The 23,737-nt window shown below is 41.8% G+C and overlaps 1 protein-coding gene across 5 annotated transcripts in view; it reads right to left on the bottom strand.

Moving 5' to 3' along the window:
• The window catches only part of LOC138250278 (F-box-like/WD repeat-containing protein TBL1X), a 690,394-nt gene that overhangs the window by 90,507 nt on the left and 576,150 nt on the right, over positions 1-23,737 (bottom strand). For all 5 annotated transcript variants that reach the window (XM_069204996.1, XM_069204999.1, XM_069204997.1 and 2 more), the window contains one exon: positions 647-785. In XM_069204996.1, the coding sequence (XP_069061097.1) occupies positions 647-785 (139 nt within the window). The remainder of the gene's footprint in view (positions 1-646; positions 786-23,737) is intronic.

Below are 23,737 nucleotides of genomic sequence, written 5' to 3'. Positions count from 1 at the left end.
GCCACTACAAAGAGGAGGACCGGAGCATCGTTAAATATCCATTTCTGCTTTCAGGTGCGCGGTGCTTCAGTTTCATGAACATACAATATCACTGGCAGTGTGGGCGAAACTGAGCTTTGGCACATATATTTGAACCCTCTGTAACGGGAGTATGTTTTAGTTTACAATGACCCTGTAATTCAGATGGAGCTGAGAGAAGGACAACTGCGCAGTACAATCGACATTACAAGGCCAACGAATTTACTGAGTAATGACGTGTTTCACACAGGGCGCAGAGCCGGCGAAACTCAGTGGAAAATTAGGATTAATCGGGAGGATCGGGCGAAGAATTAATTACATATCACTCCATAGTTTTCTCAATTCTGTGGGGTCATCCGGGATCCAAAATCAAGCTCACAGAATATACCCCCTCCCCCACCCCGAGTAGGGACGATGGTGGTGGGGGGTGGGGTGGATAAGTAGGAAGAATGGACAAAATATTACCAGGGCACCCGTGATGAGACCCTAAAAACCCAATTTGATCGAACCCCACAATAGGGACGTGAATGATCATCCATCAATGGTTTGGGGGGGAATGTGCGCATGCTCATTCAAAATGAACTCACAGGACGTTAAATCAACATGATCAAGGCGGCAGAAAACTTACGTTCCAGTCCAGTGAAGTTACGTCTTTATTGCTGGGCACGTCTTGCCCTCCTTCCCTAATACAGTGCCGTAGAACGAGTTGTGTGGAGCCGCTGTTGCTTTCATTTAGATTCCATATCCTTGCAGTAGAGTCACCTGATCTATATAGGGATATAAGCATGGAGAGCCCATTACAACGCTGTAATGCACCCTGCCTGGGGACTGACCTAACATGCCTTAAATCGTGAACAGTCATGCAGCGCGTGAATTTAACCTGGATCCTAAAAAAGGGGGATCTTATTTTGCAAGTTGGTAATGTTTTCTGGACATCAAATCTGCAGCACTATGACTGATTAAGTATCTTAAGCTGGACAATACATCACCTGACACAAACCAAAAAATAGATGGCAGGGTACCCGACAACCTGCCGTTGTGAACTGGACCCATGAATTTGAATCGGTTTCCTGTCCACCTCAGTACTGTATTGCAAAATGATGCCCGCATTACAAAATGCGATGAGAGAGCCCTACATTTATTTTACTGAGGTTTCAAACATTTATACAAAGATAATTGGATGATCATGGGTTGACTGAGCGGAGAGTGGGACCGGCCGCGGGGCTCTGTATCATGCACCTGGTCTATCCCATATGGTTAAAAAATTAGCATGGTGCCCACAAGACTAGAACACTCCTTCCCTATACAAATCCAAATAAGGGCACTGAAGGACAACGTTTGGGTTATCTACTTTGGATCCTGCTACAGAGAGCAGCCGTCCCTTCCTCATTTGTCAAAATACGCCTCTCTACCAAGGGGTCGCTGCTACAAACAAAATTAGTTACAAAAGCGAGTGTGGCAACTGAAAGTAAGGAAGACTGTTCCCTTTAGAGCAGCACTTTTTGACGTTTGTGTACTCCTCATGAATCACTACTATGATCAGGGGACCCCCACTGACTCATTATTGGAAGCTGGGGACCCGCGGCCTACACAAGTTTTATAATTTGAACTTCAAAACAATACATAAACATACAAAAACAAGCACACACCAAATAAATGCTTTAATATTGAAATATTTTGTTTAATTCACAATCAAATATAGAAAACCATTTACAATTTTGCTTCTTTATGTGTATATGCTTTAACTATTTTAATATTAATTAATTTGGTAACAGTTGCGGACCCCCGACTAGGACTTGTGGACCTCCAGGGGTCCTCGGACCAGAGGTTAAGATCCACTGTTCTAAAGTGTGAGCTTGGGCCTAGACGGGTGCGCACATTGTCATTTATCCCAGCACAGGGTGCCCTCAGAAGCACCCATTAGAAAGAGACCTTCTGCTGACCAACAGGAGAGCTCTTTATCAGCTGAGTGGTGAAATCGATCTGAAGAGAAAGGACAACAGGGCGACAGCAATAAAAGAAAAACAACACAAGGAAAAGGCCAACTAGCTCTCCTTACTTAGTTTACTGTGTGCCATTATATTGTGCTACATACACAACGATAATCCAGCAAGCAGGGCACTGTAAAAACAAATTGCTATAAACACATTACAAATAGTAACTTTTTCAGCACAGACTATTGTCTGGTTCTTCCTTTCTATAGACATTACTTTCCCTTCCTCGACTGATGACAGTAAAATTGCACCAAAGAGCATATATACCAAAGCTCTCCCTCTTCTTAATACTGTGTGGCTTCAGAGACCCCCATTACTGTAGATTACATCGACATGCTGAAAGCTGGAGTTTCATTTAACAGCCTTGTGTAGTCTGGGAGATGCGGTCCTTGTTCACATTCTTTGATCCATTAGAACTAACACCTGGACAAATATTATTTTGTTTGCCATTTTATATGCCACAACATGAGCACCAGAAAATATTGCAATTTTTTTAAGGCAAAGGGAGCTAAAGATGTTTGCAGAAACAAAGAATGTTTATCTGAGGATTCAAAACTGGGTTCCCGAGCTGCAGCCTCAAGGACACATCTCCAATGATTTGTAAAAGGAAAGCTCAAGTTCTGCATTTGGCTGACATGGAGTCATTTGGTAGCACTAAACACATTTTTGCTATTTCCTCCTTCTGAAGTGTTTTTTAGCAAAACCAGAGTTAGCCATTCGTTTTTTCCCCAAATACTCTTAGCTAATGTTTATAATTTTTTCAAATGTGTGTGACAGACATAGATGGTTGTAGATATTTCACCACAAGCAAACAATCACACTCTGGATGCAGATGTTTACCCCAATGTCATTGGTATTTTTCAGTTTCTATTATTTTTAGGTCGAGGGCGCAAACGCTCTGGCCTGGTGTAATCTATCTGTTGGCTTTTGACCACGCCCACCACATGCCCATCACTATCACTCGTTCCTGGGCTTGCCTTTCAAAAATCCTTTGTCATCATTGGTAAATGCTCTACGTTTGTCCCTGCTTGGGGTAGTTTTCATATTGCCTTGGCCATCGACCCTGTTACATGGATAATTGCACTTTTGCTGATCCTTTGACTGCAAGCAAACTCCTTTTTCCTTTTGTGTGTCTCCTTCACGCTCATGGCAGCAGTGGCGCTTTGAATCAGCTTGCTTATGTTGACTGTTTTACTTTTCATTTTCAATTTTTGGGCAAGAAAAGCTTAGGAATTTGCAATGCTAATAGCTCTAACTTGAGCTAATGTGAGACCCATTGCATTGCAAATGCTTGTTTTGTGTATATATAATATACAGTGCTTTGTTGCCCTGATGTGGTCACTTAAGCACTCTGATGTTCATTAACTTCCTGAGTGCCTTTTGGGTTCATGATTGAAATCATGCTGATTGCAGCTTGGTCTATTAGGAAACGTTCAATGCTGTGTGCACAATTTTGGAGGCAGGAACAAGACTGTTTTGCATTTAGCTGTGTCTAATCTGAGGTGTCAAGGAGGGCAAAAGAATGATGGGTTGGAACGCTACTCTGAGTGATTGCCAGTGGTAGACTTATTGCAAGCATTCCTCCCATCACCTTTCGTATGTTTGATGTAATAGCCTATGTAGCCAAGGGTATGCCTAGATGTGGGTCTCTTACTCACTATGCCAATGCAACCTAGCTACTCCAGACTCAAAAGATCTTATCAGGCCAAAAACAGTCTTTGCTTAGTTGTGTTCCAGTTCAGGCTTGGCAGTTCAGGCTGGATTGCTCCTGGTAGAACAGAGCAAAGACTGTTTTGGCTAAGTCTAATCTGAGGTAGAATTGTGGACAAAGAACAATGGATTGGAATGCAAGCCAGAATCATCGCCTGTGGTTAAGGCTTATTGCAAGCAGTCCTGATATCACCTTTCGTGTGTTTCCAACCATCTTGAGATGCAGACAATCACCAAGACACAAACTCAATCCATCACAAATGAGCATTTCAGTGAAGACCATCTGCATATGGTGGAAAGGTCCTCCTGATCTCCCTATGTGACTCAATGTGACATATTCGTTTGCCTATATCCATCTGTTGAATTGTAACACATCAATGACACAATTCTTCTGCTCGGGTTCTGACTCTGGGATTAAAACAATACTGCTTAAAAGTGCTTATCATTGCATGTCTTCCCAAATGAGTTGGACCATGGAAATGTCTCGTCATTGGAGAGAGCAGAATGTCTGGTAGTACTTGTCTTCAATCCACTAGAACCCACACATTGTACTCATCTATCCCACTTCCTGCTCTGATCCAACCCTGCTTCTCTGTGCCTGGTACTTTTTCTTCCAATTATCTCACTTTATCCCAATTATCAGTTATTCTCATCATCATGGAAAATATGTTTTCTCTCTCCCTGATTTTCATTAGTAGATGATCTGTTAAATGTACAGGCCACAATTGCACAATAGTGCGTCACTTCATCAGCATACCTGTTGCCAACTTTAGCGTAACTATTGTCGCTCCTGTGCACTGCACATTTTACAACCTCGACTTCTGTGGGGAGTTGTTGAGCTCCCAAAACATTTTTAATATGTTTCCCATTTCTAGTGGGTGAAACAGATGAGATCATGAAATCTCGCTGTGACCACAACTGCCGAAAGTCATGGTCAACACCAAATCCGTAATGACTATTTGTAAAGATAGTCACTCATTTGAGCTGTCAAGCTGCAAGCTCTGGTAAGGGCAAATATTTCTGAAACTTGTGCTGAAGAAATTCATTGAAGACATGAAGCTTCCATTATTTCTTGAATCGTGCAAACTGCATAGCTGCTCTCAACAAACCTTCATTTGTTCTCATGCATGAGCCATCCAAAAATAGGACATAATCCGGACTTACTAATGGCTAATCTTTTACGTATGGTCTTGGTTTTCTGTATAAATCCGTAACATCAAGGCCATCATGTTTAAAGCAATCAGATTTATCTCCCTCGGGGATGGGCAATAATGTTCTGGGATGCAGCACCTGGCATCTTCTCAGCACAACATTACTTCCCACCAGGATCTGTCGTTCATATTTTGTTAGCCATTAATTAATAAGGTGCTGAGTGTCTGTTCTTTTAAGCAAAACTTAAAATGGATAGTGGGACCATAACTGTTAAGATATGTCCCATCACTATGTTTTCACAATTCTCAAGACTAGCACTTACTGCAGCTACTTCTTTGAGGCAACCAGGCAATGCAGCGGCTACAGGATAAAGGGTCACAGAGAAGCAGGCCACAGGTTATTTGGCATCCCCATGTATTTGTGTTACACTAAGAGTGCACGGCTCTCCCTCTCACTGCAAAACAGTAGCAAATCTTTTGAATAATCTGGCATTCCCAGTGCTGGGGCACAACAGAGACCGTCTTTCAGCTCTACGAACTCTTTCACTGTCCCATGGAATCGGATCTGCTACATCTTTGTGTGTCAACCTCAGTAAAGTTTTTGCCACCAATGAAAAGTTGGGTGCCCATTGTCTAAAGTAGCCAACTATTCTCAAAAACATATAGCCTTCTCTCTACGTTTTAGGAGGTCTCATTCTCAGAGTAGCTTCAACTCTCTCTCTTTACAATTTTCTTGTTTCTTTTTCAATGCTCTGTCCCAAATATTGGACCTCTTTTTGACAATATTGTAGTTTGTTTGGAGACACTGTGGGGCCTCATTACGACCCTGGCGGCCGGCGGTAAGCTTGCGGTAACACGCCAACAGGCTGGCAGTGTTCCGCCAGCTATTATGACCATGGCGCAATAGCCACAGCCATACCGCCGGCCCCTCCACTATACCACCAGGCTACTGCCTGGCCCGACCGCCAGCCTGGCCACAGCGGTAAACACCGCCATGGAAAGGCTGGCAGTAAGGGGGACTTAGGGTGCCCCTGGGGGCCCCTGCACTGCCCATGCACTTTGCATGGGCAGTGCAGGGGCCCCCAGGCATAACCCCATCGCGCATTTCGTGAAATGTGCGACGGGTGCTACTGCACCTGCTGCACATCAGCATTGCCGCCGGCTCTATTACGAGCTGGCAGCAATGTTGATGTGACTTTTCCGCTGGGCCAGCGGAAAAGTCAAAATAGGGAGCCAGCAATACCGCCAGCACTGGCGGTTTTCTGGCACCCGCAGCCTCGCCGAGGTTGTAATGAGGGCCTTTTTGTCCATCCTTTGCGAAGTGATTCAACAAAGCAATGGTGTCAACTTTTCAAGATTCTTTTGCTTCTGATGCTATCAGCAAGTCATCTATATAATGCACCAGTACTAAACTTCGGGCATGATCAATGATTTCAGATTCTTTTAAAGATGGATGGGCTCTCAGTGTAGCCCTGTGGGACACAACACCAAGCTAATACTTTCTCTCAGAACACAAAGGAAAAAAAAGTACTGTCTTTGTGCAATGGAAGAGAGAAGAAAGCCTGGCAGAGGTCAATCACAGTAAACCATTCAGCTGTACATGGAATTTGATAAAGACTGAAAGACTAAAGAAAAATAAAAAAAAATAAACACTAACTCGAGAAGAAAACTGAAAACTAACCTGAAGGAGAATGTATTGCTATTGTTCAACATTAACAAGAAGGCACAGTTTGCTGTTACAAATGATTAGTGGTAGTAGATCCGACTGTACAGAAACTTGTACTGCTAACAGAACTAGAAGTAAAATATTTTTAGGGATTTCACTTAAGCTTATATTTATAGTATGCATAGTAATAGTATTAGCCATACACTTCACTCCTGACATGGAAAAAGCTGTAGGAGAATTTGTGAATGCAACATCTAATCCAGGTATAGACAAAGATGAGGTGAAGATATCATTTGTAGATCACATGAATTAAGATTACTCAATGATTGTTTACTATAGGCTAATACAAGAATACACTAAAGCTACTGATGTTATACTGTACATTGTGCACACATGCCATCCTCAGCAGATGAAGATGTTTCCTATCACCATATTCCACTTTGCTGTGCTATCTCATGTAGTATATTTCTTAATTTAGTGTATCTACAGTGTCATTCTGACTATTATTACTCAAACTTTGACGTGGTGCTTTCTAAAGTTCCACTAATGAAGAGCATGGATCTACACCCACAAGCTAGAGAAATGGAGACTGCATGACATTACTTTAGACCATTTCTTCCAGCAAACACTGCAAAACACAAGAGAGAAACGTAACATGCTTAATTAACTCACAACAGAATGTTTGTGTTTTTGTCAGAAGCAAGAAAATGAGCCATTTGCAAAAAAGTGCATTTAAGAAAGGAGATGTTCAAAGGAAGGTAAGGAAAAAGGAAGAGGATGAATTTAGAAGAAAGGTGTTCTGTTCCCAATTTTAAATTAGATAAAAGACACAGAGAGAAAGTGTGTATGTTTAAGAGAAGAATCAGTGGGAGAAAGATGCCAGTGGGAAACAGTAATTGCGAGCATGTGTTTGAAATGTCTGGAGAATCATGGCACTTTTGCAAGAAGATGATCCTACAATACATGGAGTGTATTTTATATGTGGAGAGAATACATATTTTAGGTTGCCAGTTTATTCAGAGGGTATTTGCCATTTAGGCTTAATTGTTCCAAAATTGTATCACACACAAAGCTTAAATGCATTAACTATGACACCTTCACACAGAAGGTATGCACACAGTATGAATGAGGGAACACAATTAGTGGGAGACATATTAGGGGCAATCATACCTGCTGTCGGAGTAGTCTTGAATGATGAGAACATCAGAAAATTTTCATCAGTAGTTAATAGATTATCAACTAGTATCCTCTGGAGCTTTATTAGTAGAAAACACTGAGCTTGAAGAACTTTGGTCCATGGTTTTTCAGAATCACTACACTACTTGCAGAAAAAGGCAGAGTTTGCAAGATGCTGAAAACTGTTGCACCTACATACCTGACAAGAGTAGAAATAGAGTAGATTATACTAAAAACATGTCTGATCGAAAACTTGATCTGACCTTTAGAAACTAACCGTATAGTTCAAAGCTTTGAAAATAGGGTTTGGTTCTGTTGCCAGTTGGTTTCCTCCTCAAAAATATCTTAGTTCCTGTTTTAATAGTGATAGCTTGTTTACTTTCTACATTAGCAATATATAAGGCAATAAAAATGATACCAATAAAGAAAGGGGCAGGGGAGATCATTAAAAGAATGAAGAAAGATTTATAATTGAGTGACAGAGTGAATGATAAGCATAAGAGATTTTAAGAAAGTGAAAATACTGAGATACTGAAGAAGATGATAAAAGTGAACAATACATTTGTGAATGTCATTTTTGTGGTGATTCCATACTATCAGATGGGGGAGTTGCAAAAAATTTCATTTAAAATAAAATCCATTTAATTAATATTTTGTATGAGTGAAATGTAGGCCTAACCAAATGCTACACTTTAAATGTGCATTTTCCTTTCTAAACTCTGCCTGACCTGCGTTTTCTTGACTTGCTCTATTGTTAATTGTTAACATATTCCAAACAACTTTAGCTCAGTAGAAATGTTTCAGTCATTAGTTTTCAATGGCCTTCTGCATGACAGAAACGTCCTACGCAAAGAAAGAATGCTATATTTTTCTATTCTTTTAAACCACCTTACCTGCACTGGAATCTCGAGATTTGCTAAATTAATCTTAAACTTGCTTCTTTATGAATAGTCTTCTAGTGTGAAGATGTGTAAGAAGCGGAAGTGATTTCATACAAATATGTTTAAAACTTACATGGAGTGTTAGGTCTTTCAGAAACCATGGAGAATGAGAAAACTCTGTGATGTTTCACTCTGATAAGAACTTTCAAAAATTGTATCATACGTTAGAACTCTTTTTGTCTAAACTTACCACCTCACTGGACACAGTTTCTGTTTTATGATGTTCTCATATGTCTATTGGTTGATTGTAGAACTTATCTGAAACATTTGTTATATCTGTATTCTGTTATGAAAATGGCCCAGGGAAAGCACAGATGCGGATACATTTCAGAATGGTCCTGTATGTGAGCCAGACTCAGAAGCTCTCTTTCTTCAGATTTTCATACAGACTTTAATCTGTCTAGACTATTCTCAATAAAAGGTTGATACAGTATTCTTTTGGAATACTGATAGCTTTATTTCCTAGACTCATTCTTGGATGCTTGCTCCTTTTTGCAATTTTCTGTCTCACATCATTTATTTCTGCTAAACCGCACATGTTCTTTACAAGGAAGATTTACAGAAGTTACTTGCTTTTAAATATATTTATTGATTTAGAATAATAGAGGAGGGATTAGACTATGGAACATGATTTATGCAATGTTCTGTAACTCATGTTTGACTAATAAAACGTTGAAAACGTATGATGAATAAAACTTTTGAATCTTTAACTACAGTTCTCATTAATGCGTACTGCGAATTTACTAAGTTTATGAAAAATATGTATTGATGTTAGAACTGTGCTTTCATTTTTCTCAAGATCCCTACTGGATATCTAAGAATTGTGGAGTGTTTATAAATTTAGGAATCTCCATGCTCCCATCACCATGTCTAAGTCAAGGGCATGAAAGCCAAGACAGTTCCTGCTGCCTTTACAATACTTGAAATTAGCCTGAAAATTCCAATATATTTTCTTTAACTGTGGTGCTAGTCATCCTTTCCTCACATTTCTCAAGACCATACCCAGGCGTAGCAAACAAACACCTTGAAACATAATACACACAAACTGACCAAACATCTCTTCTCATCAAAAACAAATTCACTTTTTACTGCCCTGATTGCGTACCCAAGACCAGGGGTATGAAATTCCTCTAGCCAGAGGCTCAGGACATATTGCTTGGGGTCATGGATAACACGTTTTCATATTCATTTTGTCCTTGGGACAAGTAGGGCAAACGCCCTGCAGCACAAACCCTTAGGCTGCCAGTTTACAGGAAAGGGAACTGTCTCCAGCTGAGGTAATATTTGTGTTCATATGTTAATGCTGTTTGCACTTGTATTTATGGTTCATTAATGTAAAGCCTTTATTGTTAGGGGGAGCACTGTAAATAAACGTTTTGATGTCACAATGCACTCCTGACAGTGGTTCCAGTAAAAAAAAAAAAAAAGTGTACACAATATGAGGCTACATATGATGCTCCCAGAATGCTCTCTGATTAGATGCAAATGTTTGCAGAAGCTTGTAAGCGAGATTGATGATTATTTGCTTCAAAATAAAACGCACAGAAAAAAACACAAGTAGAAAAAAATGTTTTGCTAAGTTACTGTGAAATTTTAGGTACTATTTAATTGAAGCATCATTTAGTAAAACGCGTTGATGCATGCTAGTAGTTCAAAAATATTCATAACGGAAAATCAGTATAACGATTTCAACAAGATTGTGAGAAACACGAAAATAAGCAAGCACTGGCAAAGCCAACCGATCAGACATTGGTTGTCAGTCATTTGGTTTTGTCAATGCGTGTCTTGTTTTGACAAGGCTTTTGTAACTCTTTATTGTTGTGGGAGCTGCCAGGTTCTCACCAGTGTAACAGACATTGGCAAAATTTTTTTATAAAAACAAAATCTCTTGATTAACACCAGACCTAATTAGGGGCTCGATTCTTAAAGAAAGTCACAAAAGTGCACCCATGGTAAATGTCTTTAATTTAGTGGGTTTCATGAGTTCACAAGAATTTACAGAAGTAGAACATGAAATCGTATTCCTAAAAAATAATTGTGAACTGCATTTTAGCACAAGCACATGTACATGTGTAGATTTACTCAGGCAAAGATTTATTGAACGTTTACAAGTTCACTTTCCCTCCAATCCCTTTTTTTATAACCATGGAAGAACTTCTACCTCTGCCCTTGTCAGGAGTACATTTCCAACCTTTCTCAGTATGGGAAAAAAATCAGAGAAGAGCTAGTGAAAACCAATAAAACATGCAAGTTAGTGGGTTTGCACAGACTCAAAGGCATTCCAGCCCTCGAACTATTACCTAATGCTTCCTCAAGCCCCAATATGAAGATCTGCAGAAAGGTGGTAAAATAAGCACATTGCTATAGTAGTATATAAAATTGATAGCATTGAAGCCCTACTATAGCAATAGCCCTGTCATAATCAGAGAGGCTATTATCAGAGCTCTTACATAATGAGATTGCAGGCATATTTTGTCGCTTGACTACATGGCACCAAAGGGACATGTAGATTTTTTTTTCAGGACAAGTAGATTCAAGAAACAACATGTCCATGGACAAATAGATATTGTGTGAAATTCTACACCCCTGCAAGACTGTAGACACAGAATTGATTTTACACAGTATCTACGGAAGGCTTCTGAGTCCTCTACTTCAGACTTAAAGACGGCCTCAAAACCCCGCTGTTCCGGGGAAATTCTTTGCATGGTTGCTGAAAAGTCCAGAAGGGATAAATAAAAATGTTTTCTGCCTCAAAGTAATAACACTTCTTGAAGCGGAGCTAGCAGCTCTTGAACTACAGGATTATTTTATGAACCCCACCACACCTTTCTCTAAAAGCTATTTCCATTTTAGCCAAAATAATTCAAATACTATTTAGAATTTACCTTTTAGCCCATTTAATCCAAAAATGAAAAAGAGGTTTTGCCTTTTAAAGAAATAACAAACTCACTCAAATAGTGTTTCCTGTTATGACTCACAGCGTTGCCGCACACCCAAAAATAATTAAAGGGAACATTGGTAAGGGGAAATACACATGGACACTAATGGCCAGCAAAAGTGTACTGTGTGGATTCAAACCAGTTAACACACAACATTTACCAACACACATTCTTTAGAATCAGACTGAAGCTCAAGCTGGAAACAATCCTTTTACATACCCCACTGAAAAATACTCCAATAAAAATAAGAAAGAGCCAGAGGGTAACTCTCTTGAAAAAGGCACAGAAACTGTTAAACCTGGCATTTCCACGCACAAGGCCTAGACATGCCAGCATCTAGACCCCTTTAAAAAGTCAGACAAGAGGACGTCTGCTTTTATTTATGCACTGCATAAATGTTTTCTGTTATTGATTTGCAAATTACAGGATATGAGCAATTCTTTCTGAAAGGTAATAATACACTTGCTTAATTTGCATTGACTGTTTTAGATCTAAATTAACAGTACAGCTATTTGCAAGGGCTGCTGTTTAAAATATATATATATAGAGAGACCTTTGGGTCAACTTCCATAACGTATTGGTATATTTGGCTCAGCCTCTTCAGCTAGTGGCTTGAGGCTTTGTGAACCACAATTTGGAACAACTTAGAGAAGTATTTCTCTCGGACATCATGCTACTGACTGGTTGTTTTATCACTCATCCTCCTATGGGGTACCTGCACTTCAATACACAGGAACTATTTGAAGTCTAAAAGGTATACTCAAACATCACTCTATCTGTCACATTCCATTCTCTGCCTCGTCCACACATTGTATAAAGAAACTATTTTTATGGTCTTGTTTGACTGAACAACAAGACAACAAACTTTATGTTATCATAAGAACAATAACTTAAAAAGGCAGCTAAGGAAGGATCTTAGGTTCTGCCCACAAATTGATGATCTTCCCTTCCAGCATTTGAGGGCCAAAGTCCCTGAGTTTTATTTTTATACAGAAAAGTCAATGATCCATGGCTACAAACCTCATTAGGAAAAGATTTGTCAGGTGCCATAGGCCTGATCGGTTGATTATGAAAAACTAAAAAGCATATGTTAAAGCCAATAGCCTTTAAGAGTGGATTATTATTGCACTATGTTAGTAGTCTGTAGACAGGCATTTTGTTACTTGCAATCTCATAGATTATCAGACTAAGCAGGGTTCTGGTGTTGGCAACCCTTTATGACAACAGGGATGTAACAGGGGTTCCGGGGGATCTAATTTATGTGTGGCAATTGTTCTACGGTAAGAATACTGCATCCCAATTATACTGTGGACCACTCAATCTGCTTGGACCAGGAATCATTGCATCACTTATTGCTACAGCTCAGACACCTCGGGATAGACGATTTCAACTGTGAATCTTTGTTAAACTGTAATAGGAGGGGCTGTATATTGTTTTTCCAACTTTGGTTTGAACATATTTCAATCTGTAGCACTGTAAGCCTCCTGGATACATTGTGGAAAAGCTGATGTTCACTACACTAATCCTGATTTTTTTTTTAAATGACAAGCCAACAGTGAAGGATATAGACCTGAATGGGTCACCAGGAAAATTATGTCAGATACTAGAGGTTTGATCTGTTTATTATGAAAAGTTATGAAAAAGGCAGCAAGCCCAACTCATTTATAGTAAAAAATAATTAAGCGCAATAAGCCTTTAAATGTGGATTGTTATTACACTCTGCTTAACCTTGAGAATAGTTACTTTGCTACAGGGCAGAAAATGTAGTAGCTAGGGGTTTGGGTGTTGGTCTGACAAATGCTGGAGTCACTACCAAGCATTTGCAAAGCTAATAATTCTAGCTTTAATGTGCTAATGCATGGAAACCACATTTCTGCACATCTGTATATAAATCCATTGCTACATGAAATCCAGACCTATTGGTTTTGCCAATGCTGTTTATTGCATTCATTTATGGTTTCTTATATAGCACTTCTTTACCCACAGTATGTACTTTCGAGACTGCCCTCTGTAAAGTCCAGGACTGAAACAAGATTGGGAGCACTGATTTTTCAGCAACTAGAAATACCGTCAAGTCTCTATTTTCCAGATGCAGCTACAACTAGAAACACCCTAAAGAAACCAACCTTGGAACCTGTTGACCTTGCCATTTACCTACCCTTCATCAGAAAGACCATTGAAAAAGCAATCTACACTCAACTGCAAGATTACATCAATGCTAATCATCTCCTTTCTAACAATCTTACTTCTGATCACACTTTAGCAAGGCGAAGGCTAACTTAAACATTGTAGATGACACCCTCCTAACTACAGATAATGGTAACCCGTTTCCTGATATTGATGAGCCTCTCAACTGCCTTTGCCACAGTTGACTAAGCCTCACCTACACCACTGAGTCTCAAATGGGATTCACAGGCAACATCATTTTGTACTGGTTCTCCTTCTACCTTTCAAACTGGCACCAGTTACTTTACAAGGGCACATCCAGGTTCCAAAAGATCTCTATTGCCTGCAGATCCCTCCATCTTCAAGGATTCCAAACTGTCATCTCTTCAATGTCCACACTGAGCCTCTGGAGGCTCTATTAAAAGATAACAGCACCATGATTCACCAATTTGCCAACAATACACCCCCCCGAAAGTTTCCTCTGCTTTAGACATCCAGCGGCTCACAACAGCTCAAAGTTTGCCTGCACATCAGCCCACCCAAGACAAGATTCATGTTATTTGTCAAAAACAACCAGGAAGAGACAGTAAAAACCAGGCACAAATGGGTTTTAAACCTAACTGTTACCAAACTCCAAGTCACTTGTGTTGACCTTGGACACCAACCTCACCCTCAAGGAATGCATTGTGAAAACAAAACAAAGACGGCCTGGTATCAGGTGTCTCTTCTAAAGAAAGTAAAAGTTTCTTCCAAAAAGTGATTTCAGAATTGCATTCAAACCTCATACCCTTGCTTTTGGGTGATGGTAACACCCTGCCCAATAGCCTTCCATGCTCCACAATGGCACCTCTTAAGAGCATACTACATGCCACTGAATGCCTCATCCAGAGTCGGAAGACATACGATCATATCACCCGCATCCTGGGGGAACTCCATTTGTTCCCCTTGCCAGTATGCACAGTCTTCGTAACCAGCTGCATTATTTACAAAGCCTTCATGGCCAGCACCCTTACTTATTTTGTGGACAGGTGTACCATCTCTAGTGGCTCCCTGCATACATGTACCAGGTCACCATCCGATTAGATGCTAAGAAATCTAAAAGAGTCTTTTCCATGTATGCACCCTGGATCTAGAACAACATTCCAGTATCCATAAGGACTGTCCCAAAACGGATCCAATTTAGGAAAGCGTTGAAGATACACCTACTTAAAGAACACTAAATCACAATGCAGTAACAATCCACAAACCAGCTATCTCTCCAATCACTTGTTGCCTGCATGCTATCTTTGACCAGGATTGCACTATACGAATACCACCTGCATACATACAAGACAGTGGGTGTAATATTTTTCAATTTTTCCATTGATCCACGGACTCTTTGCAGGGTTACACAGGGGGGCCAAGCTCAGCCCTGCTGTGGATCCAGCGGATTGGACAAAAAAAGGGGGTATTTTTATGCCATTGAGGGGTCTTAACCTCTCTATCTGTTCTATGAGGTCAGGATACTTATAGCCTGACCCTTTATGAGTTTTTACATCATATTGTTACCTACCCAGGGCAGATACGAGAAAAAAAGTGGCAGACGCAATTTTCCTTTCAGGTTGCGGCCAGTCAATCAGAGCCATTCTTTTGCCCTGGATCCGCAAATCCTCCACAAGTGGATCTGCGAAGCATCCTCGTTCCTATATATCTATATATTTTTAACCTTAAATAACTAAACACTACTGAACAGATTTACACCAAATTTTAAAACGAATGCTTAATGGACAAGATCTAGCTTCCTGTCCAAATTGGTGTATATCCGCTCAGCGGTTCGGGCTATAGTTGTGTTAAAAAATTTAAAAAATCCCATGAGCATAGAATGGGGACCTGCACCCTTTTTTTCCTCAGCACCCGCTTGACAACTCACCCTGATATTTTCAATAGCATCTGAACGGATTATAAGTTTTGAAAATTTCAAGAAGATTCGTGACTACTGGCTATTGCCAGGAGGATATATATCTCTCTCTCTTCAGGAAAATTTCAAAATTAGTTTGCCACTCACTTCAGCTGCTGTCCTGAAAGTTTTGGGGAGATTCATCAAGTAGGGGCGAGAAAAAAGGTGATCCTAAAACAGGTTTTCCCCATGCAATTTCTCAAAGGGAATTTAGACACAACTACAGCCCGAACCACTCAATGGAATCATACCAAGTTTGGCAAAAAGCTATATCTTAATCCAGAAAGATCTCTTTTTGTGATTTGGTATAAATCCATTCAGTAGTTCTGGAGTTATTATAAAAATAATATATGTATATTTAGAGATGCAGAGGATCTGTGAATTACACAGATCTCAAAATTAGATCTCATCACACACAAGCTTTATTCGGCCAGCAGACCATCAAAGCAATACAATACAAATAGAAAATCATCATAAATAAAGCAATACAAATCAACCATAAACCGAATTTACAAAAGGAATAAAATCCATTCTGCCCGAGCTAAAACCAGTTAAAATCATTATAGATAAAAATTACGTATACGCCATGCCTCAACTAAAAACTTACTTACAGCATAAATTAACACACTTGAATTATGGCTTTTTAGAATCCTCAAAGCAAAAGCACATTTTCTTAACTTCAATTCCCGACAAATGCCACAAATCCATTTAGACCTTGGGGTAAAATAAGCAGGACAGAAAAACATAAAATGCTCTACTGTTTCCGGGGAATTACCACACACAGGACATATATCAGACATTAAATTGGATCCCCATCTGCTCATCAGGGCCATTAATGGTAATGTTCCAAAACGGAATCTGGCATACAGTCCTTTGCCAAATAGGTCAGGTATTATATCTAGATATGATTCAAATTCCGGGTACCATTTAAAGTCAATAAAAAGGTTAGTTAGACGACCACTAGATTTGCGGGCAATATAGTTATTCCGTACATAAAACCAGTAGGCTCCCTTCAATACTTTAACATGGGATTTCTCAAGTTGATAAGGGTTCTCCCATAAATCTCTCAGTCCCAATATACAGAGCCAGCTGGATACATGTTTGATCCATGGGATAGAGGTAGAATTAGTACATTTTAGCAATTCTAGAAGTGAGGACTTATATACAACCAATTCGGGGACTAGCCATAGCCTCACCCAATACAACAAAGGTCGTAAAATAATTAGATCAGCCATTCGTTTTAACCCTAAATCTAAAAATAAAGGGATTAATGGGGTGCTAATGGGGCATGCACATAGAGCCTGAGCAAAACTATTCTCAATTTTAGTCAATCTACTACTATCTGACATGCCCCAAATCTCTGCACCATAGACAGCAGCACCCTGCGCCTTAGCCACATAAATCTTAAATGCTGGGGATACAGCTTTGGCAATCGTGCTCCTATAAAGGCGCAATATGGATGCTGCCCGATGTTGCAAAAGCCCGGCACTCTTGCTAACCTGTTCCTCCCAATGAAGTAAATCTGTGAGCCTCACACCCAGGTAATCGATGGAGCTAACCTGGTCTAAAATAATATAATCTAGCCTTATGGTGCATTTCTTCCGAGGTCCGGAACGGAGCACCATCAATTTAGTTTTCTTCAGGTTCAGCTCTAGGCCAGAATTCCGACAGAATGAATTAAATTTGTCCACAAGAATTTGTAAACCCATAGGGGTTTTTGAGATAAGTAAAGAATCATCCGCAAAGAGAATAGGGATTTTCTGATTGACTAAAATGGGAGCATCATTCTGACATGCCCTTAATTCTTGCACTACCTCATTAATAAATAGGGAGAACAAGAGTGGTGCCAACACACATCCCTGTCAGACACCTCTTTTAATAGGGAATTTATTAGTCAACTCCCCTTGTTTGCCCCACCTCACTTGAGCATATGTGTCTTCATGCATGCGTTTCAATAGGAAAATTGTCTGGACTGGTATCCCTATTTTATATAGCACTTCCCAAAGCTTTTCCCTTGGGACCAAATCAAAGGCGGAACGCAAGTCAACGAAGGCAACATATAAGGGTTGCTTTGCCAGGGCTACATATTTCCAATGTAGCACAGCCAGCCTAAAGGCCTGATCTACCGTACTCACTTTAGGCCAGAACCCCGCCTGTAACGGAGAGAGAATCTGTTGTTCCGTAACCCAGCTCGATAGTCTACCAAGAAGCTGTTTGGCGAAGATTTTTTGCAGGTTGTCAATTAAACTAACCGGTCTATAGTTGGATGGGAGATTTGGGTTACCCTTTTTGTAAATGGGGATGATTTCGGCACCCTTCCATGTCTCGGGAATCTGCACTCCTTTTATGATTTTATTAGACAATAAGTTGATATACCAGGTCCATATACGTGGCTCAGATTTATATAGATCGCCTGGAATTTTATCTGGTCCTGGGGCTTTACCGGATTTCAAGGAATTAATAGCATCAGCAGTTTCTTCTAAAGAGAAACAAGTATAACTCTCAGGGTCATTTGGAAAAGTGAGGGGGTCTAAGTCCACATTGTCACAATCAGAGGCCACAGAGGAGGTAGTTTCCTCATAGAGAAGAGTGAAATGTTCCACCCAACATTTAGGTTGAATATGATTCCTTACATTAGATCTACCCCCTCTCTCATGTTTGTTTAACAGTTCCCAAAAAAGTTTGTTATTGTTTGTTTTTGAAGCAACCAACAACTCCTGCCAAATTGAGTCTTCCCAAGATTTCTTACAGTGTAAAATTGTCTTTTTATACATACATCTTGCTTGTTTAATCACCCCCGGAGTCCCAACCTTAATGGCCTTTTTTAGACCAAACTTAGCCCTCATACATGTGTCGTTGAACCATCTACTATTGTTCAGAGCCCTGCCTCTCGGGCTTGCCTTAACCTTTTTGTAAAAAATACTTTGAAGTTTAACCGTCATGTCTGCATGGATACCAAGAAGTGGAATAGCCTCAGGGTCAGAATCTTCATAGGCTGACAAGTTGTCAGAAAACATTAGGTAGATCTCGCGTAACAAGTAAGGGTTCAACATCACTTTTGGCCACCCTACCTTTGAATAAGCATTGTTAAAAATAGGCGGGAGACCGTTGTAAATTGCATATTCGAGGTTCTACCAAAAATATTCCCAGTGAGGGTGAGTAACAGGGGATTATGATCACTCTCACACCTGGAATCCACCTTCATATCCCGCAATAGCGGCCAGAGTCGCACATCCACTAGAAAATAATCGATAACACTAGTCAAAGAACCTCGTTGGAATGTAGGAGCAAAGTTTAAATCAGAAGGAATACGCCCATTACAAGCCCTAAGGCCAAATTTTAAACATAGAGAGGCTAGCTGAGTTGCAACACGAGAACGTGGGCAGGGGCTATCACCATTCAATTGTGCAATCCCCCATAATTCATCCTCCTCCATGGTTAAATCACTAAAAAACTCAGAGGGTTCGAAGGTACAATTTAAATCCCCAGCAATAATTAAATAAGAGATAGTTTGTATAGTGTCTAAAAAATCTGTAAGTAGAGTTAAAATATGTGATTCTGGTCCGCGTGAGACTGATCGTGCGTATACATTAATAAGAATTATATTAAAATTCGGCTGAAAAGAGATTTGTAAGCCCATCAGATCAGGACAATCAAATTTTAAAACCTTGTAAACACATTGCAGTTTCGAATTTAAAAGAATTAAAAGTCCCCCTTTTGCTCGACCTGTTGCTTTCTCAGATGGTTGTGCAGGGACATTAAAGGAAAGAAACCCATCTATACTAATTCGATCCTCAACCCATGTTTCTTGAAAAAGACACACATCTTGGGACTTTATGTAAGTAACCCAATCGATATCGTCCAGTTTCCTGGCAAGGCCAGCAAGATTCCAAGTCATTATGGATAAACCAGTAGTGTCTATTTTAGTATCGACGATTGGAGGAAAAACATCCTTGTAGTTCAACTCATCAATGGTCTTATCCAATCTGATTATTTGTGTTTCCTCTAAAGTGTCCCTATTTATGGCTTCCTGGGCGGATGACAGTCATGCAGAACCATGAAGCATAAGTTCACCTTCCTCCCGGGAGTCTCTCCTATTAGTATAGATATTATGACCAGTCACAAGGGCCTGTTTTAAATCCACCAATTTGGGAACTAACATAATGCCTTCTCCTTTTAGCCCCTTGAGCTGGCGCATACGTGCAACAAAATCGATAAGTTGGTCTGCCATGATTTTGTCCAAAAACACAATTGCAATTACATCGAAGTTTGACCCAAAGGGACTCCATCTTTCGGTTTTTAGGATGTCCGAGCGTATAACTGAAAGGCATTCCTGTCGATGACGCAACCAATGGATCATCTTATTAAGCCTAGACTCTTGGTCCTCAGCAGACCTGTGTGACAGCTTTGGAACATTAGTTAGAAAAAGAGTATTGCCTCCATACCTAGAGCCTATGCTTGATAGAGGCATGTCTAAGGCACTGTGAGCTCTTTGGGAGGGAATAATGCAGGTTGAGCCCTTAATCAGTGTGTTGGTAGGATGTCTATCAATATTAGGAAGAGGGCCGTCCATAGTCTTTAAAATACTGGTAGTGGCATTATGCCTCGTGGTAAGATGACGATTCGGTGGGGCAAGGGAGCTGCCGACAGTGTCAACATTGCTGACCGCCATAGTTCCACCATAAATGGAACTATTGCACCCTATATATTTGCTTTTGGGATTGGCTATATAGGGATTAAAATTAGCCTCTGTGGCACCCAGATAGAACCTAGAGCTTTGGGAATAGTCGGCAGGCCCCTTGCTCACATTGATATTGGATGAAACTACTTTGGGCGCCACAATTCCACCTTCCTCAACTATCTCTAGCTTTTGGCACTTAGATCTCGGTTGCTGGACCATTTCCCCTGTAGGAATTTAGTTAACTGCAGTACTAGATTCCTGACTTCTTCTACTCTATGAAGAATTAGAGGCAAGTTAACTTTACTAGGAGATGGTTCAGAACACATAACAGTACTAGGGGGGGAGATGGCAGCCTCGATATCTGTCTTGGCCGAAGGGAGGTCATGGATCTCAGTCAAATCGCCCTCCTCGGTCAAGAACTCAAAGCGATTTCTGCATGGTATATTAGGGACAATCCTTATCTCAGGACTCAAAGGTAGGGGAATACGTTCAATTTCCTCTGCTTGGGATGCCCCCTGGGTGTGTGAAGGATTGGAGATACTACTATAAGCCACCATACCCTGCTGTATAGAGGGAATAGTGGCATTAACAATGGGCATTTCCCCTGCGCCATCATTTGTTTCCCCAGAGATAACTATTTGACTCTTCTTCTTCTTCTTTTTAAAAAACTCCTGGATCTTTTTGGGATGGAGTGGTGGCTTACTCTGAGGCAAGGTTGCGCGGGTACCTAATTCACTATTGAGTATGGCCTCCACCTCCTCAAATAATAGATCGATCTCGTCCAGTGATTTCGGGCCACCATGTACGGACTTGTTGGTTAGTTTCCTAGGACGCTTTTTCTGTTTTTTTATATCATCCAGTAGTGCTGGTGGGTCAACAGCTTTCCTTTTCCCCATAGTTTAAACTACCGAAAGCCAAAAAAGGAAAATAATAGTCTTACTTAAGTGCTCCCGTTGAGAAGTCAGTCCTGTCCCAGTCTCAATCAGGCAATGTCGGGCGAGGGCTGGTTCGTTTTCTAAAAACAGAGCCGCTCAATTCAACTGAGCAATTTCCTTTAAATGTCAACTAGACTCATTCCGCAGATGAAAGAGGGGGGGCCCAGCCCATCCTCCTCCGGTCTCCGACGGACACAGGACGGACCCGCCCTTGGCCCGAGCGTCTCCCGCGAGCGGGAGCGCAATCAGGAAATTTAAAGGGCTCCTGCCCTAAACTCGGGTGCTGGCTCCTCTCGCGGCCCCCGGCAGTCTTTTTTGCGCGTCCCGCGAGCGGGAGCGCAATCAGGAAATTTAAAGGGCTCCTGCCCTAAACTCAGGTGCTGGCTCGTCTCGCGGCCCCCGGCAGTCTTTTTTGCGCGTCCCGCGAGCGGGAGCGCAATCAGGAAATTTAAAGGGCTCCTGCCCTAAACTCGGGTGCTGGCTCCTCTCGCGGCCCCCGGCAGTCTTTTTTGCGCTATTTTTTAGATCTATTTGGTTGTCAACACTTCAACCAGGAAGTGGCAGCAATCATCTAAGGACCTGGACTCAGCTGAGTCCCAAGAAAAAACATAAAAAAGACAAGGGGACAGGGTGGGAATACTCTGACCCCCTCAGCCTGGTGGTGGGGTCCCAGAAGGACACCACGGGGGAGGGGAGAATGGGCCCAAAAAGTGTTTTAAAAAACATTTTCCTATAAATCTGCGGAGGATTCGCAGATTTTTTTTTAAAAAAGAGAAGTGTGTTTTCCCACCCTTGTTTTTAGTAGGTCCCCAGGAGGGCCCAGTCCCCGGGGAATATATTTTATTGCATTATAGGGAGAGGGGCTCATGTAGCCCTCCTCCATAGTTGGATCACGACCCCTAGAGACCCCATCCCACAAGGCCCAGAGAATTCTGAAAATGGGGAGGGGCATGGCACGGCCTACTTCCCGGGTGGATTTTGGCACCTGGGGTCCTGTCCCTCAGGGTCTAGTCGATTTGGGAAATTGGGAGCGTGGCTGGGTGGCCTCCCGCCCCAGGCCAATTATGGCCTTAGGGACTCCATCTCCCAAGGCCCAGGCAATTCTTAACACAGGTAATGGGCCACACAGTCCCCCTCCCAGGCTGATTTCGGCCCCAGGACCACATTCCCGGGGCTAGCATTAAGGAAAGAAAGGCCGTATTTGGTCCTGGGAGCCCTAGAGCCTGGCAGTGCATTACATGGTGAGAGGGGCCCCCTTCCAGGAGCCATTAAAGGCCCTGGGTACCCCCATGCCCCCCCCAGAGCTGGCTACTGCTTTGTCCCAGGGCGTCCACCCCTGGGACAAAGAGGTTTCCCTGTCCACACTGGCGCGGGCAGGAAACCTGTGTTTGCTCTCACTTGGTGGGAACAATTTCAAAGCTCCCGAGTAAACACCAAGCCAGCTCCCATTGAAAGGGAGCATGAAAAATGCTCCTGTCCACTTTTCATCTGTTTCCCTGCCCACACTAAGGCATGCATGGAAACACATGAAAAAATTGCTCCTACCCACAGGGAGCAGCATTTTTAGCTACTCCCTGCTGGCAGGAACAATGCCGACTGCCGCTGGAGGTGGGGAGCCAGCTGGGGGCACTAGGGCTCCCCCCACGGCTCCCACAAAAATGCAGCGGGTGCCCTGGGTGGGCTCCAGGGCACCCACCTTTTATTGGCCGGGCCCTGGGGGATGGGTCCCCTGGGCCAAAATAAATCTATAAAGGGGAGCCCCGCAGCCCTTCTCCCCTATTATTAATTGGATAGGCCCTGAGAGATGGGGTCCCCAGGGCCAATGCCCGCCCCGGGGATGGGGGTTGTGAGCCCCCTTTATAATCTGGCCAGCCCCCAGGAAATAGGTTCCCTAGATCCAGAAATCAGCCTGGGAGGGGGTGGGGGGGACTGGGTGTCCCACCCCTATTTACAATATGGTTAGCCCCCATGAAGACGATTTCCCAGGGCCAAAATCGGCCTGGCGAAGGGGGCTGCGTGCCTCACTCCCCCAAAAATTAATCAGTGGGCCACATACCCTCCCTCCCCTAAAGAAATGCGGCAGGTCTGGGGTCAAAATCAGCACAGGGAGGTAGGCTACATGCCTCGGGTTGGTTGCCTTTGGGTTGTTGGCTACAGGCGATGCGCAGTGAGGGGCTGGCTGCATGTGCGCGGTTGGCTACAGGGCCTGACCGCGTGCAGCGCAGTGGATTAAGGTTTAGTAATTAAATATTACTTTACGTTAACAAAACTAGAAATCCTTGAAAAAAAAGTTCAGCAGTTATATTTATACTTATCTTTAAAAAACTATAGATCGTGCCCTAAGGTAACTTTAACTTCCAAACTTGCTGTGCACTGCTAAATACCCAACATATTATATCACTCATGACATTATTGATAATATAA

This window comes from Pleurodeles waltl, chromosome 8 (assembly GCF_031143425.1).
Source record: "Pleurodeles waltl isolate 20211129_DDA chromosome 8, aPleWal1.hap1.20221129, whole genome shotgun sequence".
Taxonomy (NCBI): domain Eukaryota; kingdom Metazoa; phylum Chordata; class Amphibia; order Caudata; family Salamandridae; genus Pleurodeles; species Pleurodeles waltl.
The sequence above is the reverse complement of the archived record's forward strand: the minus strand, read 5'-3'. Positions and strand labels throughout refer to the sequence as shown.